Source organism: Centruroides sculpturatus, unplaced genomic scaffold (assembly GCF_000671375.1).
Source record: "Centruroides sculpturatus isolate CEXI.00-Female unplaced genomic scaffold, Cexi_2.0 scaffold1235, whole genome shotgun sequence".
Classification (NCBI taxonomy): Eukaryota; Metazoa; Arthropoda; class Arachnida; order Scorpiones; family Buthidae; genus Centruroides; species Centruroides sculpturatus.
The window spans coordinates 104,392-116,033 of record NW_019385386.1 but is presented as its reverse complement, the minus strand read 5'-3'; the positions used below and the strand labels follow the sequence as shown (position 1 = coordinate 116,033).

The 11,642-nt window shown below is 29.4% G+C and overlaps 1 protein-coding gene across 1 annotated transcript in view; it reads right to left on the bottom strand.

The window, feature by feature from the left end:
• Window positions 1-344: 344 nt before the first annotated feature.
• Window positions 345-11,642, bottom strand: part of LOC111638399 (ras GTPase-activating protein-binding protein 2-like) — a 78,572-nt gene continuing 67,274 nt past the window's right edge. Inside the window, exons 5-8 of the mRNA XM_023384104.1 lie at window positions 11,059-11,253; window positions 8,898-9,370; window positions 8,219-8,278; window positions 345-1,429 (exon numbers count right to left, since the gene is read on the bottom strand). Coding sequence (XP_023239872.1) covers window positions 1,202-1,429; window positions 8,219-8,278; window positions 8,898-9,370; window positions 11,059-11,253 — 956 coding nt within the window. The 3' untranslated portion in view covers window positions 345-1,201. The remainder of the gene's footprint in view (window positions 1,430-8,218; window positions 8,279-8,897; window positions 9,371-11,058; window positions 11,254-11,642) is intronic.

The following is an 11,642-nucleotide window of genomic DNA, read 5'->3' as shown; positions in this document are numbered from 1 at the left end:
TCTATATGAGAAAATCATCAACAAACTGAAACTTTTATTGAAATTTTAATAGTGGAATATAAACATCAATTTTTATATGTTTAATATATTAATTTTGATTTACTTATGTTATTACTGATATATTCTTTGATAGTGCCATGAGCAATGAGGGCATATATTTAAATTTATAGAATGTTATTTAAACTTTTTGTTTGATCAGAACCAGATGAGAATCATTGTAATTGAAATAATTGAAAATGCTTACAGTNTATAAAATATGATACAATATAAGAACAAACAAACATTACATATATATAAGTATATATAAGTGTAAGTATATATATATATATATAAATATATATGTATTTTTTCAGGATAAACACCCATTTTAATAAAAGTCTATTGGGAGAAAAACAGAGTATTTTAAAGTCAGCACTTTATAACAACAAATTCAAAACAAAGTTTTCATTAAAAGTATTAATGGGGCAAATGTGATTTTTATTATGAATTCTTGAAGAGTTGAATTAAGATTCGTCAATAATCCATAATACTATGTTCGATTCCAAATTCTAAACTGATGATGTCAACAAATAAAAAGTGAATTATTTGCAATAACAATTTAAAACACTGAAATAACATTGTGATTTTTGTAAATAAGGATATTTTACTGTCTTATTCACATTAACTTTAAAACTTTAACTAGTCAACTGAAGACTAATAATATTAACAAAGATTTACATGTATTGTTAATATAGTATTCAGTTTTCATCTTTCTATACAATTATTGTAAAAATATTACTATGTTTTCTATTTTAATTCAGATATTTGTAAATTACCTTATTATTATTCTTAGACATTTCATTAGTTTAACACATCAATACCACTTTAAAAACAATACTCACAACTTTTAAGCATAAACAACAAAATCACTTTTACCCCATTCTTGGAAGAAACACTAATCAAAGGATATTTATAATTCCATACAAATTAATTAAATAAATGAAGATGAGAATTGTTCACATGACATAATTTTATGTTCTTCTTTGTCCATCATTATGATAAGTCTTGTTAGAAACGACGTTATTTTGGCCCAACTATTGTCAAATATTTTTATGATCACAATTACCCTGGTTCACCTTAAACTGCATTTCAGGCACCAGAGCCGCATATGGTAGACAGTATGGACATCACAATAATCATTCATTCATATTTTCAATTAACTTTAACGGCGTGGACCATAATTGCCTCCTCTTCCACCTCCACGAATCTCTCCTCTGCCGGTACCTTGGGGGCCACCCATGCCACCCCGACCACCTCCTCGACCTCCTAATCCGCCCCTTCCCATCATACCACTCCTTCCTATACCAATGCGACCATCACCTATTCTTTGGTCTCGGGGCTTTGTTTTCTTTTCTTCAACATTCAAACGATGGCCATTGAAGAAAATTGGCTAGAAAACATACATATATATTATTAAAAAGTTAATAAAAATAAACATTTTTTTGAATTTTTGTAAACTAAAAATTTGTTTTCTTAATTTTTACAATTATGCCAATAGAAATGTTTTATATTATTTAGCTTAAAAATACAGGTATCCCTTCTACAACTCAGTACTTCTACAACACATTTTGGAAATCTTCCATAAAAAATTTCATAATTTTTAATTTTAAACTTCATTATTCAATAATTTTTTTTAAATTCAAGTATGCCCATGTGTCATCTCAAATTTGTCTACGGATTTTATAATATTAAAATTTTCAAATTATTTTGTGCTTTTCATCAAGTTTACTTTAATGAAAACCAATAGTAGAACAAGGAAGAAAAAAATTGCACTAACTTTCCTATCAACCAGATGTCGTCATCATTGTTTTCAGACTTTAGCTCTTAAGATTGTAACAGTTTTTCTTTTTATAGATTAATCTTCATATTTAGCAAAGTTTATTATAACATTTTTAACTGTAGATAGGTATTAAAAATGACAAATGAAATACAGCAGCATCTCAGTACTCAAACAATTCTGTTTTGAACACAAATTCTGGAAAAAGGTCACTCTGTACTTGACTGAACAAAAGCAACCTGCTAGTACAAATTTTTTATTAACAACATAATTTTATTTTTGTCATCCATAAAAATGTTAAAAATAAAAAATATGAAAATGTTGTTGATACTTCTGATCAAGATCAATGAAAAAGCTGAGATGACGACAATAATTTGTAAAGAGAAAATGTCCACATTTAACTAAAATTAACACATAATACAGTACTTTTAATTCTAACTGTTAACTAATTATTGATTAGAAATAAATTATCAATTGCTTTAATAAACATATTTTTCTTCTTGGTGTCTGTCACAGAAAAGCACAGTATACTTTTACTAATTTTTGGAACAACCCTAAATTTTGCATTAATCCATTGTTTTCCTATAGCACAGATTCTCAAAAAATGGTAGTTACATTCCAAAAAAGTGCTATGCTATATGAGGGATACCTGTATTTAATTATATTTATATATATCCTCTTAAAAGTAATAATAATAATAATAATAATAATAATAAGTTGAATGCCATGAAAATCTTATCAGTTTATAGATAAATGACAAAAAAATTCTTAATCTAAGCTTTGGTTTAGACCAGGGGTTGTCAACCTATCAGCATTGTTGTGCTGAAACCTAATTTATACCAGGTGCCAATATGATTGTACCAATTTTATTATACGTGGTATGATCCAAAAGTTCAGGGACTGCAGTAAGGTATGACAACAAAAGCATGTATTTAAAGTTACAGCGTATGAAATTGATTCTATCAAACCTTTCCTACATGTTCAGGTTGGTTTCACCCATGTCACATGATTAAACCGCGAGTGCTATTGTTTTCTTTCAGAGTTACCTGTTTTGCGACGTAATAAAAATGAAGTTTCAAGAACAGCGCGGCAACGCTAAATTTTGTCAGTGTTTAGGTAAAACACCTATGGAGACTTTAAAATTGCTAAGAAAGGTGTACGATGATTTTACCATGGTGAAATCAAAGATGTACAAATGGCACTGGCGTTTTAAAGAGGGTCGAGAATCCATCGCAGATGATGAATGCTCTGGCCTAACTTAGACTTCATGGAATGATTTCTCATTCCATGAAGTCATGTTGAGTTGGTCTCTCAATGTGTTCACAAAGATCGTCACCAAACCCTTGAAGAAATTGCTGCGGCTACTCACTTATCAAAAGACTAGTTGTCAGCGTATTTTAACGGAAGATCTTAACATGCACCGAGCAAAGAAAAAAGTCATGATGGAGGTTTTTTGATTCTCAAGGAACTGTTCATTCAGAATTTATTCCTGAAGGCAGAACAGTAAACAAGGAGCATTATCTAGACATTTTATGTCGTTTGAGGGAATCCATTTGTCATAAATGGCCACAGATCTGGCAAAGTGGAGACTGGTACCTTCTGCATGACAACACACCTGCACATCAGTCCCAAATGGTCACACAATTTCTCGCCAAAACTCAAATTAGTGTGCTTCCCCACCCCGCCTATTCACCGGACTTAGCCCCATGTGATTTTTATTTGTTTCCATCAATGAAAAAGCATTTGCAGGAATGCCGTTTTGTGTCATCAGATGAGGTGAGAGCAGCACCACAGGAGGCCTTCAAAAAATGGCTTCCAGCAGCGCTTCCAAAAGTTATACAAGCACTGGCAAAAGTGTATCATTGCCAAAGGTGATTACTTTAAAGGTGGTTATGCATCGGCAATATAAACTTTTTAAGGTAAGGAATTTTAAGCCACGTCCCCAAACTTTTGAATCATACTACGTATATACAATATTATCAGAACTGGTCCAGTTATAACGGACTTCAAAAATATATAATTTTGAAGTTAAGTTGTTAATTGAATTATATTCTTACACGTGAAGCGCGCACACAACACCCAGATGGCGATACGGAGCATAAATGCATGCACCATAACATAAATATACAAGCAAGAGATTCATTTTTAATGTACCACAGCCAATACTGAACTATGGCTTTCATTTAAATGTGTAATTAATAATTAAAATATAACTTTTACTATTTTTCTATTCAGTCAGAGTGCCACTGAAAATCATCCTGCATGCCATAGGTTGTCAACCCCTGGTTTAGACAATTTTCCCCATACTTAACTGTTGTTGGCCATCAAAAAACAATATAGATCCCAGCATAAGCAAGTCTAAACAAAAGCTTATGTTCACAACGATACTTTTTAGAACTTTAAAAAATTGATATTAAATTTAAAACTAATTTTCAAGCATTTTAAATATATTAATTCACTCCTAATTATAAGGTGTACAGTCAAATAATAATAAAATACATTCAACTCTCATGATACTTATATTGTATATTAATACAATATAAATATTTTTATGAAAAAAAAATCAGCAAAACATTTAATTATGATGTTTAACTAACAAATTACTGATATATAAGAATATCAGTTTAATCCCCTGAAGTATCTATTTTCTCAAGTATGAGTCAAAAGTAATCTGAATTTTTTGTAACTACTTTTAGATCTATTTGGAAAGATGCTACTCTAATTAATAATAGTTTCCAATTATATTCCAAAAAAACCAAGTAGATAATTCAGGCAGTTATGGATATAAATTACTATCCTAAATTAACTCCGAAATAAGAAAAATCATTATTACAGTTGTGCACTGTTAAGAAAATGACTACATCCTTTTTGTCCTTTCATTGTAAAACAAGGACACATCCTCTTCTTTAAGCATAAATTTCTCCCTTTTGTAATTTACATTTTAGGGAATGTGGCATGTCTTTGCACATTATTTTCACCATTCCATATATATCCATAGAATTTGAAATCAGAAAATTTTTCAGCTGTGGATACACAATAATTGTCCATTGTTAGGTCATAACTTTGTTTCAGGAGTGGTTTGGGAGAGTCAGAACACTTGCATACATTAGGAAATTTGCAAATTCTGTGTCAAACTTTGTACTTTTTTCAGTGTAAATAATTATAGACCATATATATACACTAATAAATTGGCACAGCATATAAAACTTTATTTCAAATCATTCCCTTTTTGAATGGGATATAATGAACCTATCCAAGCCAACCCTTACAAAGACATCTCTTATCCATGGTAATATACTTTTTTGGATATTTAAGAAGATTGAAATTTATTTTGTAGATATTGGCACACTGGCCAAATCTTGTTTAGCTTCAAGGCATGGATAATTTGAGGAATCAGATACTTCACTGTCAGAAAAGTGTAATGTTTTCAGATCAGGCAGAATATTTTGTATGACATAACTTTGTTGAAAAATGGAAATGCAATGCTTGTCTGGAGAGATCAATACATCTGAAATTCTGGTTTCTGTATAACATTTTGCAAGATTGATAGCATAAAGCAAATTTAAAGTTCATTGAATGTTAGATCATGATATAATTCCTCAGAGTTAGATATGCACCAATTGATATATTTTTAAAGTTTCTTTTGTATAATATCCAGTAAATTGTCAAAAAAGTATTTAAGTGTTTGCAGCACATCACCATAATCAATGGTTGGACCAGAATTGTTAGAAATATATTTTATAACAATTCTGGTCCAACCATTGATTATGGTGATGTGCTCAAACTTTTGTTTCTTCTTTGTCTCTGGTGATGCACAACTTTTGTTATATTCTCAGCTGAGAAAAAATCCATCTTCATTTTCCTGTTCAGTGGTAGCTAGATCAAAAGAATTACTGCCAAATTTTGAAACTGGTCTGTCAGTTTCACTAAAATCAAAATCAACTACACTATCCATATTAATTTTATCTCCTTATATATATATATATATATAAACACCATAATATCATGTAGCTGCCACTAAGTAAACACCAGCTAAGGACAAAACTTGGACTGCAAAGTTTCTTATAAAAAGAAAACTTCTATAATGAAAACAGTTGAGATGCTAAGCAGGGAATGAGAAAAATCCAAAGCCTTGTTAATTAATGAACATGTTATAATTTGTTACTAATTCAAAGTTGTCATAAATGCTGTTTTCTAAACTACAGTTTTTTTTTAAAGTCAATTAGAAAATTTTGAAATTATTTTAACTTTTTCACAAAATTATTAATGTCTAGATTCAACTGCTGTAAGCAAGTCAAATACACTATAGGTAATATATAATATGTATATTTTTGCACTTCAGTTTTATTCAAACAACATTGAGTATTTCTGAATTTTTAAGCTGCACTCCCTGCTAAATTTCTGGCTGCACTACTATCACCAAGGAATATTTTCATGCTACTGAATGATCAAATGTTTCTGCTGCTAGATAGAGCCCTATTGCATTGGTTATGGTTTGTTCATAATCCCTGGATATGGGTCAGGTGTGAAATTTATTGCCATGATCCCCCATGCTTGTTAACATTCCCCTATTAGACTTCCTCTCATGTAGTTTCATCAAAGATAGAATTTATATAATAAAATTGAGGGCTAACCAGTAGTTGACAGTGTGCATCAAAGATACCAAAGATTCACCATCCTGGTCATTTTAGACAAAGTTTTTGAAGAGACTAGAAGACACAAGTTTATGCATCAATTCTGTGGAGTGCCATGTTGACAACCAGTAAGGAATTGAAAATCCTTCAACTAAACAGGAAACATACCTAGTAATGGATACAACATACTAATCCCAAGTACGTATTTCAAAAATAAAATAAAGAGTACATAATTATGTGCCTTCCCGTATAGTAAAATCAGTATCAAGTTAAATTTTTTTTAAAAAATGAAAGTGCTTTAGAATCAGTTATTTTGTTTTAACTCTAAAATTTAACAAAATACTTTTTTAATAAACCATAAATTCTATAGGAAAAATTGAAGTTAGCCAATTTTAGATTTTATTTGAACTTTGAATAACATTGAAAAATAGATGCCACCAATCTGATAAAAATACTGTTTAAATTATAAAATGTACAGTAACAATCAGTGTCAATAAACATTAATTTGAATTAGTTTTGGCAAAAAACTGTTTTTTTTTTCTTTTTAAATATGATCAACTGGCATTTGGTTAAACCACATCTTTTGCAAAACTAAAAACCAGGCAATGAAACTGGAATCATTAGGTTTACTTGCCTTTTCTGACTTTTAATTGGAAGTGAAGTTTATTTGGATTTGTAATGTATATTACTGGAAAATTTCAGTATAACATTAATTTGTACATGGCACCAATATACCATCTTTGACTTTTTTAAAATAATGCCATGCATTACTTGTGTTTAAAATTTAAAAGTTATGTGAAAACTAACATAAATTTAGTTTAAAACAGTTTCCAAATGCTATTTGTTAAATACTTAGACCCCAGCATTTACCAACATAAAAAGAAAGAAGAAGAAGGAAAAAAAACCACTGGCCTCTTTTTGATAAAAGTACTATGTGATACAGGCAAATAAATTAATATTGAATAATAAATATTTACTATAATACTTTTAATAAAATGTTAACTATACTGAATTCAAACCAGTTTGGCATATGATATTTAAAAACCAGTTTTGCTGAAACCAGATTAAGAAAATTTCCAGTTTCTGCCAGCACTAGTCTAAATGAGAATTTCAATAAAGTTTTCTACATATAATAGTGACAAAAGGTTTGAATTAGTAGATCATTTATCTGAGATTTTATTTATCATAATTAATTATCTGAGAAAATTGATCATTTGGAGAAATTTTTTTTATTACCAATCACTAGTAAATATTGATTTTATGTAGCTAAATCAAATTGAAGAAACTTTTTAATAATAATGGAGAAAACAAAAGAGAAAGGCTAGATAGATAAAACAGAAATGGATCAAAAGATGCAGTCATTATGAAATTAAATTTAAAACAACAAAATGTACACTTTACATTAATATATTATTTTAATTCCAAATTTTAAATAATATGACTGATTTTTCATGTACGATGGTTGCAAATCAAATACTGTGCTGGGAAAGTCTGAGTTTGTTTAGTTAAGTTACGGCAATGCAACACTTGGTGATCTGCCTACGGGGTGCCTTCCGAGAGGTGTTTTTAAGGGTAACTGGCTCATATTCAGACATTACCAATTAGAGAAAACCAGAAAACTATGTGGCCAGCCTGTCTGGGCATGGCACGAACCCACAACCGAACTCCCAGTGTTCAGGGAACAGAACCGCTTGGTCACTAGTGGGCAGGGAATGAGAATATATATATATATATAAAATTGTCATCAAAACTATAATTTATAACTCACTTTCTTTTCCAGAACTTTATGAACAGAATCAGGATCTTCAAAGACAATAAATCCAAAATTCTAAAGGGAAAAAAAAAATTGTATTTACGTCATTGTTACAATGCAAAAAAAGAAAATCCATAGATCAAAGTAAAATATTAAAAAGTTTAAGTCTAATCATATGGTATATGAATAAAATCTTATTTGATTGATTGATGATAAATAACATAATAATAATAGTGCTAATTCTAAATCTATGAATATACTATTCTCATAAATTCATTTTGTGTAACTATTATATCATTAGAATATTTTTCTTGAAAGCATACATAGTAATAATTAAAATTTTAAACGAGACATTTCCTTGAATATCAATAATTATATTTCATATTAAGAAAAACTTCTGAAGTACAATTCATACAAAATACAGCTGTATTTAAAAAAATCCACCACAATAAAATTAATAATAAGTTTTTTCAAATTAATATATTTTTAAACAACTATTTAATTTGCGCATAATAGGATTTAACAAAAAACTTTCTATGCCATTTTAAATATAAAAGTTTCTTTAAATACGATTAACAGATCTGCAGATATATATCAATATATTAAACAATTATAAAAATAATACTTATTAGAAAAATTATGGATACAAATTTGAAAGTTGTTTATCATAATTATTATAAATCATGCTACTTACCGGCACTTTTCCACTACTACCCATTTTCTGAGTTTGTTTTGTATTAATCCGCATTTCTAATACATTTCCATATTGCATAAAATGATGTTTTAATTCATCTTCTGTTATTGTATGAGTTAAATTTCCCACAAATAATTGTTGTGTATCTGGATACTGTGTTAATGGAGGCTTGCGTTTTTCTCCTTCACCTCCACTGTCTTCAGCTCTTCCACTTGGATTAACAATAACCGATTCTCTTACAATCTTCACTACAGGAGCAGGCCTTACAGATCTTGATATCCGTTGTGCTTGTGGTTGATTTCCACTAGGTGAAACCGAAGCATTGCTCTGTTCAGATTTATTCACTTCAGCTTTATTTTGTGTTGGTGAATGTGTACCAACAGTGGCTGGACTAGTTGTACCAATTACTGTATTGTTGACAAATCCAGTAGTTGGAGCATTTTTGCTCACCATATTTGCATAAGTTTTTGGTTCTGCAAGAAAAAACATTATTCTTAATTATCAAAACAACTTGAACATAATTATAAAAATGTAACAAATCCAAATATAAAAATACAAGCCATTATGTGGTTAATAAAAGTACAGTAGAGCGTCATTTATCCGAATCAATTGGGGACTGGGGTGGTTCGGATAACTTATTTTTCGGATAATGAATCATGTACAAAAAAATAGATTAATTTATCCCATGTTGAAATTTTTCTCCGTTGCGTGTCGCTTCGCGTTGAATTTTTGTCAATGTTAAGCCTAACGAAGACTATTGTATTGTTAAAAATTATTTCTTTATTTTGTACAAACAAATTAAATTTATTGAAAAATATAAAAAACAATAAAAAATTATACTTCAGAAGTTAATTTAGTATCAAAAACGTCAAATATTTGAGTAGCCCAAGACATAGCCAAAGATTGCAGTGCCACAACACTGGCGAAAATTTAAATTTGCCAACTGGAATGCTTTCGGATAACAGACGTTTCAAATAAACGACGCTCTACTGTATTTAGCTTTACAATTTGAATTCATTTGTGATTTTCTATAAAAGTTCTAGACTAGTGTTTATGTAAACATCTTTTAAATTTCTTTTAAACATTCATTACTATAATTAATTCCTATCGTATTTACATTGTGTTTTAAACTGTCCTACGTTGTTCCCGAAAATATTCGTGTTGACCTCACTGACCAGCGTGGGCGATCCCGAATATTTTCCTGTTTACATCAGAATGTTTTTGATACTAGATGTCGCTATGTGTCACAATTTTTTAATATTAAAACAAACTTTTAAAATATAATTTTTTTGTTTCTATATTATTCAATATATTTATTTTGCTTGTGTAACATAAAAAAATCATTTTTAACAATAAACGCGATTATTATTTAAAAAATTTTTAGGCTTAACATAGACGAAAATTCAACATGGTGTCACAGGCAACAAATAAAAATTTCAACATTGAATAGGTTAAATATGCAACCCATAAAATATTTACAACTAGTTTTCTCCTGATTTTAAATTAAAAAAAAATATAATATATATTTTTAATTGTACATATGATCTAGCTACAAAAATTACATAAACAAAGTACAGCAAAAATTCACTTGCATAAATAATCTGAATAATCCAGTAATCCCACTTCAAATTTATTATGACACATTGATTTAATATACTCCCTGATATTGTAAATCATATAAATGAAAAAAGTTTGTTTAATTTTCACCCTAAAAGAAACTGTTTCAGGAGAAATAATCATTAATTAAGAGACAGTTTTCTAAATAAAATCATTCTACAAAAGCAACACACTGGAAGAAAAAAATTTATTTAAAACAAAGATTTCATATTGAACATGATAAATGCTAGCTTGAGTGTAGTTACTATATGGTTAATCTATCATCTCTCTTAAGTACAATTATTTGCAATTCATTTAGTAATTATATTTCTAACAAGTAACTACAGTTTCAAATAAAATTTTGAAATCTTCTAGTAGTTTCACATTGTAATAAAAATTAAACATTATAAAAAGGAGTAACATTTAGAATCAAACGAAAATTGAACAGAACATAGCAAGTAGAAATAAATTGCTTTATAACATAAAAAAATATTTTTCATCACATTTTTGATATATTTCATTATAGATCCTAAAAAAGAATCATAATAATCATATACTAATTTACCTGGTTGAGTAGAAGTCAACTCAGATGTATCCATTTCAGGTTGTTCTTCAATTGGGGATTGTTCATCTACTTCTTCCCAATCTGATTTAGGTGACTCAGCTTCCAGTTCTGGCTGCTGATCAATTTCTGGTGGAGGTGGAGGAGGGATCACAACTGATCGAGTTTCAGTTGAATGAATACTTCCATTCCTACAAAATCACATACATTAAATGGTGAAATATTTACTTATCTATTGCTTTGTTAGTGTACTGTACATGCACATTCACGTGTTTACCACCTGTGAATATGATGACTGTGACATAACGTTTATGTATGTATACATTTTTATATATATACTAGCAGACCCTGCCATGCATTGTTGTGGCTCAAAATGTAACTATTATAAATGTATAGCAATTCCCGTGGGGGGAAATTTTTCGAAAAATTTCTTCTTAATGTACATTCTCTCGATGTACCCTATTAAAACGCAATCAAAAACGCAAAAATCCGCATCTAAAATAGTATAATAGAAGCCAAGTTCTTCACGGTAAGCCTTAATCCTAACCATCTCCCTTCAGGGGGGAAAAGTTCTAGACTAGTGTTTA